General features: G+C 45.9%; 1 protein-coding gene across 3 annotated transcripts in view; it reads right to left on the bottom strand.

The window, feature by feature from the left end:
- CCDC180 (coiled-coil domain containing 180) overlaps positions 1-20,311 on the bottom strand; it is a 54,507-nt gene that overhangs the window by 7,614 nt on the left and 26,582 nt on the right. For 2 of the 3 annotated variants that reach the window (XM_079961205.1, XM_079961206.1), the window contains exons 21-35: positions 18,708-18,888; positions 17,827-17,973; positions 15,286-15,430; positions 15,071-15,187; positions 14,016-14,114; positions 13,258-13,350; positions 12,563-12,756; positions 11,558-11,637; positions 9,301-9,436; positions 7,475-7,558; positions 5,865-5,937; positions 3,884-4,025; positions 3,449-3,609; positions 997-1,134; positions 255-366 (exon numbers count right to left, since the gene is read on the bottom strand). In XM_079961205.1, coding sequence (XP_079817331.1) covers positions 255-366; positions 997-1,134; positions 3,449-3,609; positions 3,884-4,025; positions 5,865-5,937; positions 7,475-7,558; positions 9,301-9,436; positions 11,558-11,637; positions 12,563-12,756; positions 13,258-13,350; positions 14,016-14,114; positions 15,071-15,187; positions 15,286-15,430; positions 17,827-17,973; positions 18,708-18,888 — 1,902 coding nt within the window. Of the gene's footprint in view, positions 1-147; positions 367-996; positions 1,135-3,448; positions 3,610-3,883; positions 4,026-5,864; positions 5,938-7,474; positions 7,559-9,300; positions 9,437-11,557; positions 11,638-12,562; positions 12,757-13,257; positions 13,351-14,015; positions 14,115-15,070; positions 15,188-15,285; positions 15,431-17,826; positions 17,974-18,707; positions 18,889-20,311 lie in introns of all 3 variants that reach the window. The other variant, XR_013834676.1, reaches the window with a different exon arrangement.

Here is a 20,311-nt window from a genome sequence, read left to right as displayed (position 1 = left end):
TAATGGTTACTGCATAAAGAAAATGAGGATGGCAGTCAGAGGGCTAACTTACAACCTCTCTCCCAACATGCTAGAATTGTGCTTGCGGTGCATTTTTGTTATGTTCATATACATATATGAGAGAGCATTCAAATGTGATATCCCCACCATCTGTATGCAGTGTTATAGTCCACTTTGCCACCTTCCCCTGCTGCACAAGTAAGCTCTCCTTCTGTCAGGAAACCATGGCAGAATTCACATTCCCCTGGACGTACTTCCCTGCTGCACATCGTCAACGGTGAGGCTGGCATCCATCTCCACAAGCATCTTTTCCGTGGTGGCGGCCAGGCTGGAGACAAATCTCTGGGCGCAGTTGATGACACAGTCCTGTTGGGGAACAACAAGTGGCACAGTGTATCTTGTGTGGAGGTAAAAATCTACAAGGGCTTCTCTTTCAATTGGGGTTCTGACTGCCTTCTAGACTCAGACTGGGTGTGGCTTCCTGACCTGGATGCTGTCAGCTTCTCAATCAGATCTGGGGGTAGGGATGGGACAGGAGGAGAGTGTTTCAGGGACTATCCTTTATCAAGGGCAAGACCTCAGTTTGTCATCAGTTGTGACTTTAAGAACTGGAGCTTGAGCTTGTTTTCCCCTCCTCGCTCTTCTTCCTTTTCTCATGCATGCCATGCCTTTTTTACCCTGTGAACCAGAGGATTGTGAGCCACTGCCAAGCATTGTCGGCAGTACTCGGCTACATGGACCAATGGTCTGACACAACATACGGCAGCATCCTATGCTCTTTAAAGTCTGGCAGATAAAAGAAAAAAAGAGACCAACCCAAAGAAGCAGCCCGTCCCTTGAACTGCAGACTGTTCTGGTCCCAGTAGCTGATGACAAGAGTACTGGGCCCACAAGTGAAAATGTCTGGATAAGCAAAGCTCCATCTCTCCATACCTTAAATGGTTTCATCTCTGCACTTAACTCTAAAGAGGTGGCAAATCTGAAAGAAAAAGATACCTCTTGTTGCTTGGTGGATAGACGGATCCCTTTGGCCTGCTCCTTCTGCCTTTCCTCCTCCTCTTGGCACAGAGCCTCCAGCTGGGGCAGATTGTCAGGGTGACCCAGACTTGGTCGCAGCTTGTGCTTGTTCTTCTCCTTTAATTGAACAGTCAAAGGGCAACATGCACTCAGTTTTCATTAGAACAACAGTGCGAACTGAGTTAAGGTAAAGGTAAAGGGATCCCTGACTATTAGGTCAAGTTGTGGCCGACTCTGGGGTTGCGGTGCTCATCTCGTTTTATTGGCCAAGAGAGCTGGCATACAGCTTCCGGGTCATGTGGCTGGCATGACTAAACTGCTTCTGGAGAACCAGAGCAGCGCACGGAAACACCGTTTACCTTCCCACCGGAGCGGTACCTATTTATCTACTTGCACTTGACATGCTTTCAAACTGCTAGGTTGGCAGGAGCAGGGACCGAACAATGGGAGCTCACCCGGTCGTGGGGATTCGAACCGCCAACCTTCTGATCAGCAAGTTCTAGGCTCTGTGGTTTAACCCACAGCGTCACCCGCGTCCTCGGCGAACTGAGCTACGTGCATGCAAATTACATTGTGATTATGCTATTCTGTCCTGTTTATGTCAATGGAAAAGACATTGGTATTCTGAACCAATGGATTCAAAAGATTATGACTAAACTGTAGGAATAACTTTTTTATGGTGAGAGCTGTTTGACAGTGGAACAGAAGCCCTTGGAAGGTGGTGGGCTCTCCTTGGAGGTTTCTAAGCAGAGGCTGGATGGCCACCTGTCTTGGATCCTTTAGCTGAGATTCCTGCATTTCAGGGGGTTGGACTAGATGAAACTTGGGGGGGGGGGTCCTTTCCAACTCTACAATTCTATGATTCTATGAAATGTAACCCAAATGTGGATTGGGGGTGGGGGAAGAGCAAAATCAGTGACACCTTGTTTGTGGGATGAAAGTAACAGCAGCAAATACTAATCATATTCATTTATAATTTCATTTGTATTTCCACTTTAAAAAAAAGATGCTCAAACCATCTTACAACAGGAAGATATTTCAAATTCAAACGGTACAAAAATAAATTTCATAATTAACACAATAAAATGGCAACACAATAGGCCAGTGTAAAAGATACAGATTTAAGGGCACTCCTTGCAGTGAACATTTCTGTCCCTTTGAATATTAATGGACTGGCTGGATGCAGAGGCATGGTGGGAGGCACCAGCTGGGGAACCTCCAGGGGAAGAAGGCTCAGAGACAGGGGATTGGTGATGGGATGATGATGAGTGGTCAGAGGGAGAAGAGGAAGCAGAATGGTAGAAGGACATGTTGGAAGCAGAAGAGGTAACAGGGTTTAGTGAGCAGGAACAGTCTGTGGTAGAGAGCAGTCCAGGCTCAGAGGCAGCAGCAGAGGGGGAGGTGTCAAGAGGCAGAGTGGAGGCAGACTGCTGAAGATGCCAGGGAAGCTCTTCTCCTGCTGTGACCAGCTCCCCTCCCCACTGGTCTCCCAGAACACACAGAGAAATGAAGATGGTGGAGTGGAGCAAAGAGACAAGACAAAGGAGCCCTAGGCTGCTGGGGAAGGAACCAGTGGAAGAGCCTTAGAGAGTGGTAGCAAGCACCTTCAGTCCTCACATCTGCCTCACTGGGGCAAGACCTACTGGGAAGAGTTGCTTTGATCACTAGGCCTGTGCTGCTTCGGTTTCTCTGAATAAAGAGTTAAATACATTGACACCTGGGTGTTTTTTTATTGCTCACTTACTCCTGTCTCTGGCTACTGAAGGGGCAGGATTTATTGAGTATTTGGCTCATGTGCTTATTTCCTATCATTCCTATAACAACCTTCAAACCATTTTTGTGGCTTTTGTTCTCTCAAAATTCCTGGATACTGTGTGGCCTACCTTTTGACTGATCTGAACAAATTATGAACAGAGACTGTGTCTAGATTTCTCATGTTGGCTGCAAAAATGTGAAAGGAAATCTTTTCACAATTAAAGCCTATTCCGTCTGGGTGCTGTTCTCACATTACAGCAGTGGTTCCCAAAGTAAGTGGTACCGCCTCCCTCAAAGGGGGCGGGATTACCTAGGAGGGGCACTAAGCAGCAAGGGGGCAGCAGTACTGTCCACTTTGGGAACGACTAACATAAATATAATAGAATTGAACTAAAAATGTTACACATCTTGGCAAAGGCAAAAAGGAGTGTGACAGTTTCACCTTGGTGCCAGAATCACCTCTCCCATGATGTTGCTCACAGTTCCTCTCCTGCAGCAGCTTGCAAGGATGTGGGCCAGAGAAACCAGAGGTGCTAGTTTCTGTTCCCATTTTTGTTGGAATTCTCCTATGATGTGAGGTGCAAGGGCTGCTGAAGGTGTTTTCCTGCCTTAAGACTGAGGGCCCAGGAGGAGGAAGGAATAGGGTGGTGCCTTCCAGGATGCTCACACAACCTACTTTTGCAATGTCCCATTTCTGCATCTGTTCCTGTAGGTTGTGCCGTATCTGCTCCATGGAGTCCATGAAGAGCTGCTCATGATCTTGGTGGAGTTTGCCAATAACCATCCGAACAATGTGAGGGAGCTGTTCCTCAAAGCTCTTCAGCTGATCCCGGAACTCTGTAAGGTTTGGGGGAAAGGGAAAAGAATGCAGAGCTATTTCCCTGCAAGCTAAGGAATTAACTCTCTCATAAGGCAGTGGACTCTCCTTTGTTGGAGGTTATTAAACAGAGGTTGGATGGCCACCTGTCAGGAATTCTTTAGCTGTGATTCCTTCATTGCAGGTGGTTGGACGAGGTGACCCTTGTGGGGGTGCACACGTTCCTTTCAACTCTAAAATTATATAGGACTTCCCCACTGGAGAAATGGGTAAAAGATTGCAGCCCAAACTTACCAGAAATGCAGGCTACACGATACTCGTCTACCTGCAGTAAATACATCAGTAGCTTTTGCCCTAACACGTCAACACACAAGTCATAGGTTTCTTGTAAATATTCTGGCCGAGTGATCTGATGCTTCTCCTTTTTGTAGAATTCCTTTGGAACATGGAACAGGATAGAAAAAAGAGCTGGATGAAGATTCTGAGCCCTGGGGCAACAGAAGAGGGCAACAGAGATGCAAGGACAGCCTTGTTGGGTCTATATTGGCCAGGCAAGGGGGTCGATATTGTCCACCCATCCTGTCCAACCCCAGGCTGATGGGACTGTGCTGGCATGAAACTAGGGATTTAAAAGGGTCTGGCTGTGGCAGAGAAGCTTTGGCGATACAGTGTGAAAAACTTAATCAGGAGCTAAGGGTATGATATGTAAATGGCATGGGCATGTACAGAATGCAACCCCTTGCCAATGAGGCACCTCAGCATTTAATTCATTTTTTACGTTTTACGATTCCTAGTAATGGTGACTGATGATGAGTAAATCTTGATATCCTGTTATTTCATGCCTCTTAGTTAAATAAGAATTTGGGTTGAGGCTGACAACACCTTTATGAGGACATAAAGCTCATAAAACTTTAGGGGTTGGTGAACTAAGAAGTTTGGCGGCCCTGATCTGGACCAGCATCCAAGGTCACACCCTTAGCAGTGGAAGGCAGCTCACAACCACTGTCTTTGCTGCTGACAGTGGATGTCAAGTCATTATGATGCACTGTGAATAGGGAAAGTGGCTTTTGCCACAAGAACATGGGGATTGCCTTGGGGGCTACCAGGTGCTTGTGGTGGTGTCTATGGCCACTTCTCTCACCACAATCATCCATGTCTGTGTCCTGGAATGACTCAACATCCAGGGCATTTCTTGAGAAAAAACTGGCAGCAATGAACTGCTTACTGCCCAAGGAAGCCTCTTAGGAGCCACAAGGGACCCATAAACATATTTGTGGGACTGGGGAGCAGGGTTTTGGGACTTTGCAAAAGGTCCCTTCAATCCTAGAAAGGGCCCTGGCTGACAAACCTGATTTTTCCTGCATTTTTGTTTTTAAGGTCTATTTCAACACAGTTCAAACGCTGCAAAGGCTTAGGTTGGGAACCTCCTTCCTGACAAACCCAGCCTCTATGCACTCTCAAACATTGAGGAAGCCATTAGATGAAAAGGAAATAGAAGCCAGGGACCCTCTGTTGTGCTTGAGAGACCCCCCCCCCTCCAGCTAAAACTGCAGGCACTGGGGCCACCAGAAGGAAAGGAAGTAACAGTCCTTCTGTTTGTGTTTAGATTCAGGCCCAATAGTTGTTGAATTACTACCTGCTGGATTCTGGAACTATGACATAGTGCCCGAGTTTGCTTTGCTCCTCCTCCCTCCCAATCCTCCCCCCCCCTTTTTTTATTGCTATACTATTGTATTACTGGTCATTGTAAGCTGGCCTGGGGTCTTCTTTTTTTTTCCAGCAGAAGAGCAGGGTGAATATGTTCTAAATAAGTACAGCTGACTCTCAGCTTACGCTGGGGTTACATTCTGGGGACAGCACATAATGTCAAAATCACATATAGTCAAAACACATTGGGTTCAATGGCAGGTGGGATCGCCAAATTCTTTGTTTCCTGGATGCCTGCCTACTTTCAATTTAAAAAGTAAAAAAATAAAAGGTCAAGCACGTAAAACTGAATGCGCACAAGTTAAAAGTGTGTAAGTTGTGAGTTACCTGCAATATTGATTCCCTTGCCCTACTAGCCCAGAAAGATTTGCCTCTTGGCCCTGCTCACAACTCCACATCATTTGTTAACAATGGTGGAGGCAGAACGTGATGGAACCAGGATGCAAAAGAAGTGTTGCTATATATTATTGTTAGAAAGGGGGAGGATTCTCCTAACCGCTGGTTCTGCTCTGAAGCTGCATTACCATTAAAAAGGAAAAAAGGAAATAAATCCAGAACTTATCCTTACCTCTGCAGAATTCATAATAATATCAAAGTTGTCCCACAGGATGCTGAAGATAATTCCTTTCAAATGTTCAGAACTAAAGGGAAAAAAGGGTTTAAGGGAGGTGCCTAGGAGTAGATTTAATTATCAGTACATTGCATGTGGCTCAGTCAATTCCATTTGGACAGAATCATCTCCAGTGTTCTGCTCTGAGATGTGGCCTTAGTAAGGCAAGGCCTCATCTGCACCCTGGACATCTCCATGCAGGCTGGTAACTCCATAAAAGAAGAGCTCAGATGTTGTTTCAGCGCCCATCTTCCTCAGACTGAGCCTTAAATAGGAGCTGGAGCTGTCATAGCTGGTAGCGCTGGCTTTGGTGGGAGGAGTCTCTTCATTTAAAGGGACCCAGCCAGCTTTAGTAGTCATCAGCTCTGACAATGCAGGGGAAACTGTGGTTTCACTAGGGCTTCTGAGATGGATTCAGAGGAGGGCAATGCAGAGAGATACCCGCAAAATGGGCTGCTCTTGTGTCAGTGCTTTGGTTCAGTATATACCGTATTTTTCGCCCCATAGGGCGCACCGGCCCATAGGGCGCACCTAGTTTTTTGGGGGGGAAATAAAGAAAAAAAAATTATTTCCCCCCCCCAGGCGCGGGGCTGGGGTGGGGGAAGCCCGAGCTTGCGGATACCTGCCTGAAGTGCGGGGCGCTCTGCTTCAGCGTGCCCCGTGCTCAGGGCAGCAGGCTGCTATCCGCAGCCTAGGGAGCCCTGAGGGAACTCCTGCAGGCTCCCCAGGCTTGCTGATAGCTTCCTGAAACCTGGAGAGCGAGAGGGGTCGGTGCGCACCGACCCCTCTCGCTCTCCAGGCTTCAGTGAAAGCCTGCATTCGCCCAATAGGACGCACACACATTTCCCCTTCATTTTTGGAGGGGAAAAAGTGCGTCCTATAGGGCGAAAAATACGGTACCTCTTGGGCTGGCACTGAGTGCAATTCAGCCTCCTAGTCTGAATCTATTGCTTCATTCCTTGAAGAAGGGAAGTCTACCCCTGAGGGTAGACACTCTCCTTTGCCAACTCAGAGGAGGAGAAAAAGGGAAGCTGTGCTATTCCATTGGCCGTCCTAAGAGACCCATAACCCTCTGGCTCTTCCTCAACTTACCCACCAGGCAACCTGAATCTGTTACCATCCCATCTGGCTATTATAACTGCTGTAACTTTACTAACCGATGTCTGAGTTCCTTTGCTTTCCTTTCTCCCTCCTTTTGCCCTTTTCCTTTAATGTGATTTATTTTAATGTGTAAATATGGAGGCAGGGACTGCTTTGCTTTGGTGACCTTGTACAGTGGTACCTCGGGTTACAGATGCTTCAGGTTGCAGACTCCGCTAACCCAGAAATAGTACCTCAGGTTAAGAACTTTGCTTCAGGATGAGAACAGAAATTGTGTGGCGGCAGCGCAGTGGCAGTGGGAGGCCCCATTAGCTAAAGTGGTACCTCAGGTTAAGAACAGTTTCAGGTTAAGAACGAATTAAGTTCTTAACCCGAGGTACCACTGTAAGTCACCTGAAGGAGCCTTTTCAGCTGAAGAACAGACTAACAAAGCTTATCAAAGCATAAATCTTAACCATGGGGCTTACTCATTGTCTTTCGGCTTGTCTCCAAAGATCTGCATCTTCTTCTCAGTCCGAGTGGTTTTTGTATATCTCTGTATGGAGCTGACACTGTTCTCGAAAAGAAAGGATTTAGAGCAGGGTGGTGGTAGTTGCTTCTCTGTTTCTCCCAGAAGTTGGTTATTCACCCCACCTCAATATCACAGACATATAATCATTGATAATTAAAATAAACATTGGCAAGCCACCATGAAGTCCTAGCTGGAGCCATGTGAACACAAACAGAGCTCTTACTGGATGAGACACAAGTCCATCTGGGCTAGCCTTTCCTAAGCTGGTGTGCTCCATATGCTTTGGAATTTAGCTCCCAATCCACTCTAGTCATTTCAGTTGCAGCCTTGGCTGACAACTCTTTTCAGCCACAGGTAAACACTTTGGGTGGTATCCAGTGCTAGCCCTGTTGTATCAGCCCATCTAACCCAGCATCCTGTTCTCACAGTGGCCAACCAGATGGCTGTGGGAAACTGGCATTCAGAAGCACTGTTGCCTCTAACCATGAAGGCGGGGCATAGCCATCGTGGCCAATAGCCATTGATAGTCTTATCCTCTATGAATCTATTTAATCCTTTTTTTGAAGCCATTTAAGGTGGTGGCCATCACTGCCACTACTGGGAGTGAGTTCCATAGTTATAACTATGCCCTTCTATGTCCTGAGTCTGAAGGCACTCAGCTTCGTTGGATGTCCATGAGTTCTGGTGTTATGAAAGAGAGACAATATTTTTTCTCTATTCACTTTTTTCATGCCATGGAGTAGATCCATTCAAGTCTAACTTAGGTTCATTAATTTCAATGGGTCTATTCTAAGACTTAGTTGCATAAAACTGCTTACCTCCCCCCCCAGCTCCCCCCTTCTCATTTGCATATCACAAAAATAGCATAATAAATTTGCAGCAATATCTACAACATATAATTCATCGTTAGTGGTTAATGTATAAGTTCTTGGTTTGTGAATTGGTTTAAACAAAAACAAAGGAGAAACAGGATAGAACAGAGTTAACAAATAACATTCAACATTGTATAGCCAGGAGCTCTCGTGGCTGTGCTTAGATAAAGTATGAGTAATAGTCATTTTTCCTCTTATGTTACCAAGGAAGCAATATAAAGTGCTCGTCTATTGATGAACATGGGAGATGGGTTCAAAGTAAATATAATAATTTAATCTGCATCTTTTGCAGGACTTTTGCCACTTTGGTATCTGGTTAAGTGGGATCCAAGTGGGTTAGTGATTGGAATAGAAACAACAATTTTGGTAGAATCATCATTTTTACCATTGCTAATTTGTCCAGGAGGGTAAAATGGGGTTTGCTCTCTCTCTCTTTTTTTTTTTTTGTGAGATTCTGAAGAACTGTCTGCCATACAAGAGGATATTTTGTCAATACAATCTGTTAAGGTTTCTTGTTACAATTATTCCTAAATAGCTAAGCTTTGTGTGACAGAGTCTAATGCCTGTGAGTTCTGTGAAAGCTTTTTGGATGTTGAGTGGTACATTGAAGCATAAAGCTTCAGATTTTGAAATTTTAACCTGACTGTGTTGCCAAGTTGTGAAGCGCTCAAAGTACTGCTGCTCCCATGTTCAACAGGTCAGGCGTCATTACCACTAAATTGTCAGTGAATAATCCTATTTGAGGCTGATTCATGTGGGTGTGTTAAAAAGCAATACTGAAGTGTCTGTGAGTTCTTCTTGAAAAATGTCCTTTCCAAAGTGTCTGTCAATGGGGATGGGGTACGGTTGGAAGGGGAGGGGGAGATGCCAATGAAACAGAAAGAGGGGGCAATTTTCTTGTTTTCCTCACCTTCCTGACATCCGCTTGCCAATGGAACTAGATTTCCGTGCAGACGTGAGAGACATGTTGGTTTGAGCAACCTGGGTGCTTTCGCGATGGGAGGCTCCACCCGAGAATGCCGGAGAAAATGGTTTTGGCATAAGCTCTAAGAAAAGATGGAAGAGGGCATTAAGTGGCAGGTGGGGACAGCTCAGAATGTCAATGGCTTCCAGTGCTTGCTGGGGCCCCAAACATCAGGAAAGAGAGAGCTCCACCTTTCATATCAGGCCCACTACTCTCACTTTGCACAGATAATTTAGAGGCAATGTTTCCATGCAACATCACTTCTGAATTGAACGGGAGCAGCGGGGTGGGTCAACAGAGTTTGTCTTAGCCAAGATCCTCACCAAATCCTCAAGCCAGCCCCATTTGTTGGGATCACACCTCCTATGGTTGTCTCCAACTAAGCTTTAGTCAGAGCAGACCTATTGAAATCAAGAAACCAAGTTCATGTTCATTTCAATGGGTTTACTCTGAGTAGGAACAGCATTGAATGCAGCACCTAAAATGCACTCTCTTCTCTTGGAGAGAAGCTGCCTTCTACTGAGTCAGAGCCCTGGACTATCTAGCTCAGTACTGTCTACACTGGCAGAAGCTCTCAAGATTTTCAGGAAGGGGACATTCCCAGCCCAACTTGGAGGCGCTGGGGATTGAACATGGAAGCTTCTGCATGAAAAGTATATGCTCTACCACTGAGCCGCATCTCTTCCTTGTTGTGCTTCGGCTACAGAGTGTTACAGCCCATGTTGGCAGAACCTTGAGATTGTCAGAATGCTTTTAATTTGTTTTTGTGAACCTAAGTTTGTTTCTAGACCTCATTGTTGCAGAGAAAGGCTTGAAAGTGAGCAAGGCATCATGGGAATAAAGGAAGCTGCTTTATACGTCCAGAAACTTGGTCCATCTAGCTCAGTACTCTCTGCACTGACTGCCAGCAGCTCTCTAGAGTTTCAGACAGGGTATCTTTCCCAGCCCTACCTGAAGATGCCACTGGGGACTGAACCTGGGACAATAAATAATGAAGCTTACACAAAGGAGGCAAAATACTATTACAATTGCAAAGTGTACATTTCAGCGAGGCTTTCAAAAAACCGGGTACCCCAAAAGCAATTATTGTTATACTGAAGAATGCTCTAAGCATCTGACAAAAAGACAGGTTTCTGGATATGGTCCTGTTTCAAAGATCTTCCTCTGTTTCAAGGCTCTGACTGTAGTTTTCACAACTGGGAGGACTTCAAAAAAGTTACTCAATTCCAAGAGGGAAAAAACCACTGCAATGGTCCAGAATGATAGGCAGCTAGAAATGAACAACTTTTGTTTGATATTTTGTCTACATTATTGTAAACTTCATTATTAATATACTGTGGTTACAGTCCTGTTGCCTTGGAGCACTATTCTGTGAAGTGGTTATGTGTGAAATGAGGCATAGTCTCCAGCAGCTGATGCCAAACCCAATGCCAAACCCAATGCTAGCCAATGCAAGCGTCGCCAACACCATGCACTCTGCCCAAGGACCTCTTCTGGTGCCTGCAAAAGGTCTCAGAAAATATCCATCCCCAAATCACCAAAGTGTGAGAGTGACTGCTTGCTCTTCCTACTTGGTTCCCATTTGCACAGACTCCACCTCTCCCTTGAACATCCGCATGGCAGACATTTTGTGACGAGCAGCCACAGTGCTCTGTCAGAACTCCAACTGTGACCAGCGGGACCAAAAAGTTTTGGCAACCCTGTGGTGGATAGCCATACTGATTGATAGGTAGCCTACATGTGAAGTTATGTAAAAACAGTGTGTGAAATAATATAGGAGAATCTGCTTCTGCAGACTGTACTGTATTAAGAGTATGTTGATAATGGTTTGTTTGTTTGTTTGTTTTTTGCGGGGTGGAGAATGTTTGTGCTAGAAAAATTCAGCCTTGGACCAGTTTGACAGAAAGCAGACAGTGAATTCTTCTTGCTGAATCCAGCACACTTTTCCTCAGAGAACGGATCTTGATTTCAAGGTGTGTGAGTAAGGCTAAGGCAAGGGAATGCTTCTATATAAGCCTGGGTAATTTATAGGCCTGTGAACTCTGCTTTTGCAGGTTCCCAGTGGCTGCTGTTGTTCTGATATAGTAAAGCTGTCTTAAGCATTGAAACTGGTATGGTTAATTGAAGGAAATCTGTTACAACCCCCTGAGCTAAGCTGTGTGGCTGCAACGATTGCCTGCATGGAAGGTCTCCTTGTGCCCACCTGGTGCTGTTTCTGTTGCAGCGGACTGCAATCGCTCTTTCTCCTGCTGCGTATCTGTCAGTCTTCTAATGCGATGGGATCTGAAACAAGCTCAACACAGGTTAAGACTCAGATCCTGGGAATTTGTAGGGGATGTCTTTTGACCCATAAAGCTTTCTTTCATTTTTTGATATTATTTACAAAAACAGAGGTCCTTCAAGTCTTACATTCCCTTACTTGCATTCTGCTATTTGACAAAGCAATTCCATCTTTCAGTGAAGTCAACACTCCATGACCTCCCTTCCCTCCTGTGGACTAGAGCTCAGTTAACTTGTCTCAGCCAATTCCGTGCACTTTATTTAAGCATTTTTTCTCTGTTGGAGTTTCGTGACACTTTCATTTTCTTGCCCACATAGTCTTAGCAGTAACTTTTCCCATTGGGTAGCCAACATGAAGTCCTCTTTATGTTGTTGGGATTACAACTAACATCATCCCTGACCATTAGCCACACTGGCTGGGGCTGATGGGAGTTGGAGTCCAACAACATCTGGAAGGCACCACATTGGCTACTCCTTGCCTCCATTAGGGTGAGTGGAGCACCACCCTACCAACTGCAATCTGCTCTCAGTCAGTCTCCACCTGCCTGTCTTCCTACAACCAGTTCAGGGAAACTGGTCACTGGCTGTCAGCTTCCTCCTCCTTAGTCAGTTTTGCTCTCTTAGAAGGGAGGAGGATGGGGATAAAACAAGAATTAACCAGCTGCCTGTGACTGGCTCTGCTTCTGCCTGCCTCTGGCTTTGGTGCCGCCTCCTTTTGGATGTCCTTCCCTTCTGCCCTCCCAGTCCCAACAGTCAACAGCCACCACTGCTGGGTACCACTCTCTGCAGTGAGTTTAAAAACCAACTGGAGGCATTTGTTCATGAGCATCTTCCTTCTTGCTGATGGGCTTGGGGTTTACTGTGCTCTCAGTCTCTACCACTTTTGCAAGAACCAGGACCATCCCACCCCTTCCCCTTCAATACCTACCCAATGAGGTGTTTGATCACAGTAATCGCTGCATCGTCAAAGGCTGGCTTCCCCATCCGGCTTGGGTTCAACAGTGATGTGCATTCAACACCCATCACAAATGTCTTGCTTTCCTGCAGCATGCTGTCTGATTGGATGGAGGTTGTCACGGAGGTAGGGATTGTGGGGTCTTGTACATAAGAGAACACAGGGTCCTGTATCGGAAAGGAGCAAAACAGATGAAGCATCCTATTGGACCAAACCAAAGGTCAATTTCCCCAGCTTTCTGCTTCCAACTGTGGATAGCTAAGTGCCTTGGGGGAAGCCACAAGAACAATATAGCAATCTGCCTTATACTAAGTCAGATGATTTATCCTTTTAGTTCAGCACTGCTTACACTGACTGGCAGCTCTCCAGGGTTTCAGGCAGGGAGTCTTTTCCATGCTTACCTGGAGATCCTGGGAACTGAACCTGGGGCCTTCTCCATGTGAAGCAGATGCTCTACTATTGAGCTACAGCCCTTCCCCAAAGGGGGAGCTTTAAGCTTTACAGATCTGCAAATTTTCCCATCAACACCATGTGTCATTTTGCCCACTGATTGCCAAGGAACTGTGTTTTTGCTTATGCTATTCTTGTTTAGCAGTGCATTGTACACAAATGGCACTAGGGAGACAAATAATAATCATTACAATCATTCACCATGTGGATCTATTTACCAGTTCGAGCAGGCAATTGAGATACTTGCTTCTCTTTTTCAGTTCTTCCATCACAAACGTGGCAAACTCATAGAGTGCTTCTGAAGTTACAGACTGAGAGAAATAAACAAACCAGGCACTAAATATGATTTTATTCAATATAAACATACACACACACACACACACACACACACACACACACACAGTGGCACCTTGGGTTACATATGCTTCAGGTTACATAAGCTTCAGGTTGCAGACTCTCTTGACTCAGAAATAGTACCTCAGGTTAAGAACTTTGCTTCAGGATGAGAACAGAAATTGCGCGGTGTGGCAGCAGCGGGAGGCCCCATTATCGAAAGTGGTGCTTCAGGTTAAGAACAATTTCAGGTTAAGAACGGACCTCTGGAACGAATTAAGTATGTAACCAGAGGTACCACTGTATTAACATTGCTATTTTTCTAGAAAAAGAGGTGCTGGAACTCACCATGAACACCTCCCTCATTCTCTTAGAATAGCAGTGGCGCACACCTGAGAGGTGCCAGTTCTGGTAAGTTCCAGCTGAGAGAATTCCATAGTTTATGTGCTGCATGAAGTCATTTCTTGTTGTTTGTCCTGAATCTTCCAATGCCCAGCTTCATTTAATGAATGATCCTCTTACTGAGGAATCCCTGACAAGCTTCCAGGTCTGCATTCCAGACTTTGAAAACCTACTGGATATGACTTGAAAACCTTGCAGCACAAAGACAAATCATTTTTAATTGCATGCTGTTGGAACTTACTTCCTTATCTGCAGTGGGATGGGCACAAGCATCAATCCTTCTGGTGAGTTTCTCCATGTAAGAGTTTAACGTCTGGGTCTGCCAATTGGATTTTGCCACCTAAGAAGGAAAAGGGGGGACTTGAAGTCAAAAGCTTAACTGAGATTCGCAGAAGGTAAGTGGAGAAAGGTTTTCCTGACTGGCACTGATACAAGGGGATATGGGGCTTCCAGTAGCAGAACTATAATTGGGCAAATGCATTTCCCCAGATGTGTGTTTACCAGTTAAGGAGAAAGGCAAGGGTGGGGAAATCTGCAGAGGATAGTTTTGTGAGAATCCATCCCCCAGTGGTCTGAGAGCTTCATATTGGTGATCTGCAGGGCATCTCTGGCTATGCATGATATGTTGTTTCAGAATCCTTCTTGTCTCTTTTGCCATCTTCTACTCAGCCTTTGCTGTAGAGAGCCAGTGGTGTAGTGGTTAGAGTATGAGACTAGGGCCTGGGAGATTAGGGTTCAAATGCCCCCCCCATCATGAAGCTCACTTTTGGGGCCAGTTGCTGCCTCTCAGCCTAACCTACCTCACAAGGTTGTTGTGAGGATTACATGAGGACTAGTACCAGTAAGAACCAGGTTCAGACTCCCACTCAGCCATGAAGCTCAGTGATCACTGCCTCTCAGCCTATAACCTACCTCACAGGCTTGTTGTGGGGGTTAAATGAGTGTGGGGAGAACTGCAAATGCCACCTTGAACTCCTTGGAGAAAAAGGTGGGATATAAATGCAACGAATAGATGAAATAATAAATAAAAAAGGTGGGTCTCACAGGCGTTCCCACCAGGACTCATTCAGTTCTGGGGGTCCTTCCTGTGCTTTATCCCTTTTGCTGTTTGTGTGCAAGTGCTAATGGGGAGGATAAGATGAGTAAGGGCTTGTCAAGCATCGAAGGAAGTAATCTGGAGCCCTTCAAAGCTTTAGGTAAAAAATCATTGAGCTGGGGATAAATGAGAAAGCTCCACGCTTGCCTCTCCCCACTCTGGCAATAAAGTAAAATAAAATACTCTTCATTTATCTGCACCTCTGTCTTGATTTTCACTTGAGTGTTCGTCAAGAACCGTTGGATTTTCTCTATGAAGAGCCGGTCGAGTGCCAGAAAACGAAACTTGCTTTCATTTCTGTTGATGACCTCTGTAGCCTTGGGAGGCAGCGGGGGAAAATAAGAGTTTTTATTCTTCTCGCTGTTCTTGATGCAACCTCTATCTTGCTAGAACAGGGAGCCCGGCATCTCCTCACCTGCTCCAGGTAAGAAGACTCCATCTTCTCCAGGTCAATCATGATCAAGCCCTCGACAAACTCAATGCGCCCACTCTCCTTGTGCAGGCGCTTGATGAAGCCATCTAGTTCCTCAGGAGAAAAATTTCCGCCATCAGCAAATAATCTGGAAAAAACAATGAAAAATACCGGTTAAGGATGCTAAGACTCTGGATGGCCTGAGGTTGGAAAAGGCCCTGTTTATGATTCCACCTGTATAGCAGGATCTTATAAAGACTTAGTGGAAGCTGCCTCTTTAGGGGAAGGACAGTACCTTGCCTACCCCAGTCTGCCTTCAGCCAGCCCCCCCCCCGCCTGCTTTCTCACTTACAAGGGGTGGTGGCACCAGCTGCCAGCTTCCTCCTCCTCCTCCTCAAGTCTCACTATTGTCCCTTGTAGAACTCAGCAGGGGAAGGAGGAGGGGGACAGGAACGTGGCTTAATTTCTACACTTGTGCAAAGCTAAGATAGGGAATTTATAGACTTGGGGGTTCCACTTTTGTGGGTTTCCCAGTGGTGGCTACCATGACTAAGTAAAGTTGCCTTAAACACCGCAGTGGTGTTGATATTGGAGCGGCGCATCAGTGCCAAAATCTTGCAAGATTTCTCCTTCCGGGTCGGCGCCATCGCCGAATGGCGGACTCCCTCCGAGCTCCGGAGGGAGTCGGCTGGGTAGGGGTCGGGTCCTGCCATGCCGGCGACGCGGGGACCCTCAAAAACCATGGGCGGAGATGCTCATGGACTTGGTGACTCGGCGGGCACCGTTTGTGCCCCCCCGACCCGCGAAGGAGCCTTTTTAAAGGCTGCGGAGCGGGTGACGGGGGGGGTGTGTGGTGCTGTGAGTCCAATGCTTCCCCTGCCCAGCGAAGCTGCATGCCATTCGGCGGAGAGCAACGACTTCTTCTTTGAAAATTTCGGATTTGGACTAAAAGGAACAACCCGTGAGTAAATTGATTGGACTTAAAAGGGAAATTTGATCTTTGAATTTGGAGCGAGCGGGGGGAGTACAAAAAGGAAGTCCGCCCCCCCCCCTGTTGTAGATGGCTCAACGCAAGGATTTGACAACTAAGATCGAGAGATGAACTTGTTTACCTGAAAAAAAATTTTAACTTCACGAAGGGAAATTACAATAATTGTGCTGAAGGAGAAGACTGATTTGTGGGAACTAAAATGCAACCCCCCCGGGAACCGGGAACGATCCGCTATGAGAGACTGGTGAAGAGACACAGAAACTTTGACAGCTGTCAAAGTAGCTGTCAAAGCAGGAAAATAAAAGAGAACTTTGTTACGATGGCTTTGCTGGTTAGATTTGTTACAATTTGCACATAAATTATTGGAAATAAAGGCAACAAGTTATTTGACTTTTGGGTCTGATTTTGAAAGAAATTAAGTTACCATATTCCCTCTAGAGGGAGGCTGGGACATTGCAACAGTAGCAGCAAGTGGAAAAATACTATGAATTTGAGCAGGATCTGTTATCTCTTGGGAAAGCTGCAAAAACGAAGCATTATTTTGTCTACAGAGGTTTCTATACTAAAGGAGACAATGGATTTATCTATTGAAGAAAGGAAGGGACTTGATGCAAGTTATGTTCCTGAATAACAAAAGCCTCTGTGGAGAACAAGAAGTTTCTGAATTAGAAGGTTTCTGCAGCAGAACAGGAAAAAGCAACCTGAGGAATAAGAGCTGGACTAAATTTGAAGCCGGAGTATTTGGAACATCCAGATTTTAAAAGGACCAAGAAATAGAATTTAAGTTAGACTCTTAAACATAGAGGTCTGGATGGAAGAACAATGACTTTTTCTGAGAATTTTTTCGAGATTGGACTTTCTGAAATTAAAAGCTATCAAAAGACGGCAAAGTGGAGTTGAGATATAGACGTGGATACACCAGGCTGGCAGTAGACAATGGATGAACTTTGGGGATTGGAACCGGGGAATGGGGGGGGGGGGAGATTTGGAATCCAAAGGCTGTAAAATTATATATTATTTCTTTCTTTTCTTTTTTCATGTTTGTTGTTTGAAAATAGGGGAATTCGTGGAAGGGAAATGGGGTCGATCTTAGGGAATTATATAAAATATAAGGAGAAATGGTTCATTAAGATAAATAAGATAAATTAATTTGGAATAAATGGGTTATTTAAAATTACAAATAAGGTTTTAAAATTTGGGGTAAGAATCTGTGGAATCAATTTAAGGGAAATGGAATACAAGAGGGGGAGGGGGGGGAAGTCCGGGAAAGATGCCACTGAAACCAAGTGTAAATCATATTTGTTTTTTCTTTCTTGCTTGCTTTCTTTCCTTTTTATTCTGGAAAATTTTTAATAAATATTATTAAAAAAAAAAAAATCTTGCAAGACTTCCCGAACTATGAGAGATCTTGTGAGATCTCATGAAATAAGCACCAATGCTGGTACCCATTCTCCGCTGACAGTGGAAGTGGTGGGGCACCCACAGGGGCACTGCCTCGGGGGCTTCACCCCACCTCCACTACACCAGCCACTGCTGAACAGATCTTGGCATACCTGCACGCTTTAAGGAAGTCAGTGTTTGCATCTCGCAGCTTTCCTAGTGCTTCTTCCAAGTACTGCCTGTAGCTCCGAAGGGAGAGCTGCATCACCTCCACGTGGTCAATCAGCTCAGTGCGCATATTGTTGCTGAGACTCAACAGCCTGAGAAAGGAGATGGTGATATACCAACAAAGTTTTTTACATTTATATTAAACAGCTTGACTGTAAGAAACAAATAAATCCTCAAAGTGGGTTACAAAAATGATAAAAACAATAACATTGTAAATAAGAAGATTAAGACTTTCAAAAAGTTACAATAACAACTGACTGAAAACTGATGTAAAACTTGCATCAACTTTCTCAGCATCTGGACAGGGTTGCCTAAACAAAAGTGTTATAGCAGGTGCTGAAAAGAATAGAGTGAAGGTGCCTTTCCTGATGTCAACACACAGGGAGTTCCAAAGTGTAGAGGCCACCACACTAAAAGATTGAGTCCTTACAAATACAGAACAGGTATTATATGTCATCAGGGGCATTGTCAGTTCCACAGATTAAAGTGATTGAGTGGGTGTATGTGCTGCAACATTCAGCACTAACTGCAGCCTCCTGATCAAACTCAAGGGAAGCCCCACACAAAGTGCATGGCAACAACCCAGTCTTGGAGTAACCAACACATAAACAACTGTGGCAAGGCTTCCCTGAACTAGTCACAGTTGGTAAAAGGCACTTCTAGCCACTGAGCCTCCAGTGAGAGACCTGGATCCAGAAGTACCACCAAAATCAAAAGTACTCAGGAAACCTGATGTTGTGATAAGGTAGCCCCTGCTCAACCAATTCCCTGGGACTGAAGAGGCATGGGGGAAAGCTATGCGACCCCCTCCCCCCCCCCAACTGACTTTTCTGCCCTGGTCTCCATCAGGAAGATGTTCTCCATGTCTTGGATCTTCCGCCGGAAAGTCTTGCTGACACGGTTCTGGTCTTCTCGGAGCTTGGAGAAGGCGGCTTTTTCTTTATTCAGGGCCTCCACCACACCACTGCAGTGTCGCACTAAGCGGTCGTTGTGAAATCGCAGCTCCGCTGAGAGGGGGGAAAGGAAAGGCGTGCAGGGGTGGGGTGGGAGAATGCTTTAGGTTCAAGCTAGTGGGAGTTGAAAGTAAGATAAATCTGGAAAGCCTTGCAATCCATATCTCCCCCCCACCCAATGCCACGAGGTGCCATTGCTCATACATACATACATACATACATACATATTTATTTATTTATTTATTTGTGTGTGTGTATGTGTGTGTCCGGGACGCAGGTGGCGCTGTGGGTTAAAGCCTCAGCGCCTAGGGCTTGCCGATCGAAAGGTCGGCGGTTCGAATCCCTGCGGCGGGGTGCGCTCCCGCTGCTCGGTCCCAGCGCCTGCCAACCTAGCAGTTCGAAAGCACCTCCGGGTGCAAGTAGATAAATAGGGACCGCTTACCAGCAGGAAGGTAAACGGCGTTTCCGTGTGCGGCTCTGGCTCTGGCTTTGGCTCTGGCCAGAGCAGCGATGTCACGCTGGCCACGTGACCCGGAAGTGTCTCCGGACAGCGCTGGCCCCTGGCCTCTTAAGTGAGATGGGCGCACAACCCCAGAGTCTGTCAAGACTGGCCCGTACGGGCAGGGGTACCTTTACCTTTACCTTTATGTGTGTGTCCAGACACCACGGAACAAATTTACAAAAACTCATCCTTGCCTTCGCTTTTTATAAATTCAGCCTCCACAAATTTGTCAACGTTTTGAATTCGATCCTCTGCCTACCAGTTGAGGCCAGGGTAACATTGGTTGGTAGAGGGCAGGGGGAATTTAACCTAACAGCTGGGCACAACCAAATATAGCAAATCAACCTATATTATTTGCAGAGAATAGAACTACAGAACTACTAGAACTACAGTTTATTTACTGCATTTCTATCCCATCTTCTTCTCCAAGGAGCTTGAGTCCGTGTCCATGGTTCTCCTCCTCCCCAGTTCATCCTTACAATAACCCTGTGAGGTAGATTAGGCTGGGAGGCAGTGATTGGCCCAAGGTCACCTGGTGAGTTACATGACTGAGGGGAATCTGAGCCATGGTCTCCTGGGTCCTAGTCCTCTGTCTAGGGCAGGGGTAGGCAACCTAAGGCCCAGGGGCCGGAAGCGGCACAATTGCCTTCTAAATCTGGCCTGTGGATGGTCCAGGAATCAGCATGTTTTTACATGAGTAGAATGCATCTCTGGGTTATTTGTGGGGCATAAGAATTCATTCATATTTTTTTTCCAAAATATAGTCCGGCCCACCACATGGTCTGAGGGATAGTGGACCGGCCCACAGCTGAAAAAAGTTGCTGACCCCTGGTCTAGGAAGTCCCCTCTTATGACTTTCAGCACCCTTAACAGCCCCCAGAATTCTTCTGGGGAAGCCATGACTGTTTAAAGTGGTATTGTAGCGCTTCAAATGCATGGTGTGGATGTGGCCTTAGTGTTAGTGGGGAGTAGGTG

The sequence above is a fragment of the Podarcis cretensis genome, assembly GCF_951804945.1.
Source record: "Podarcis cretensis genome assembly, chromosome: Z".
Lineage (NCBI taxonomy): Eukaryota > Metazoa > Chordata > Lepidosauria > Squamata > Lacertidae > Podarcis > Podarcis cretensis.
The sequence above is the reverse complement of the archived record's forward strand: the minus strand, read 5'-3'. Positions and strand labels throughout refer to the sequence as shown.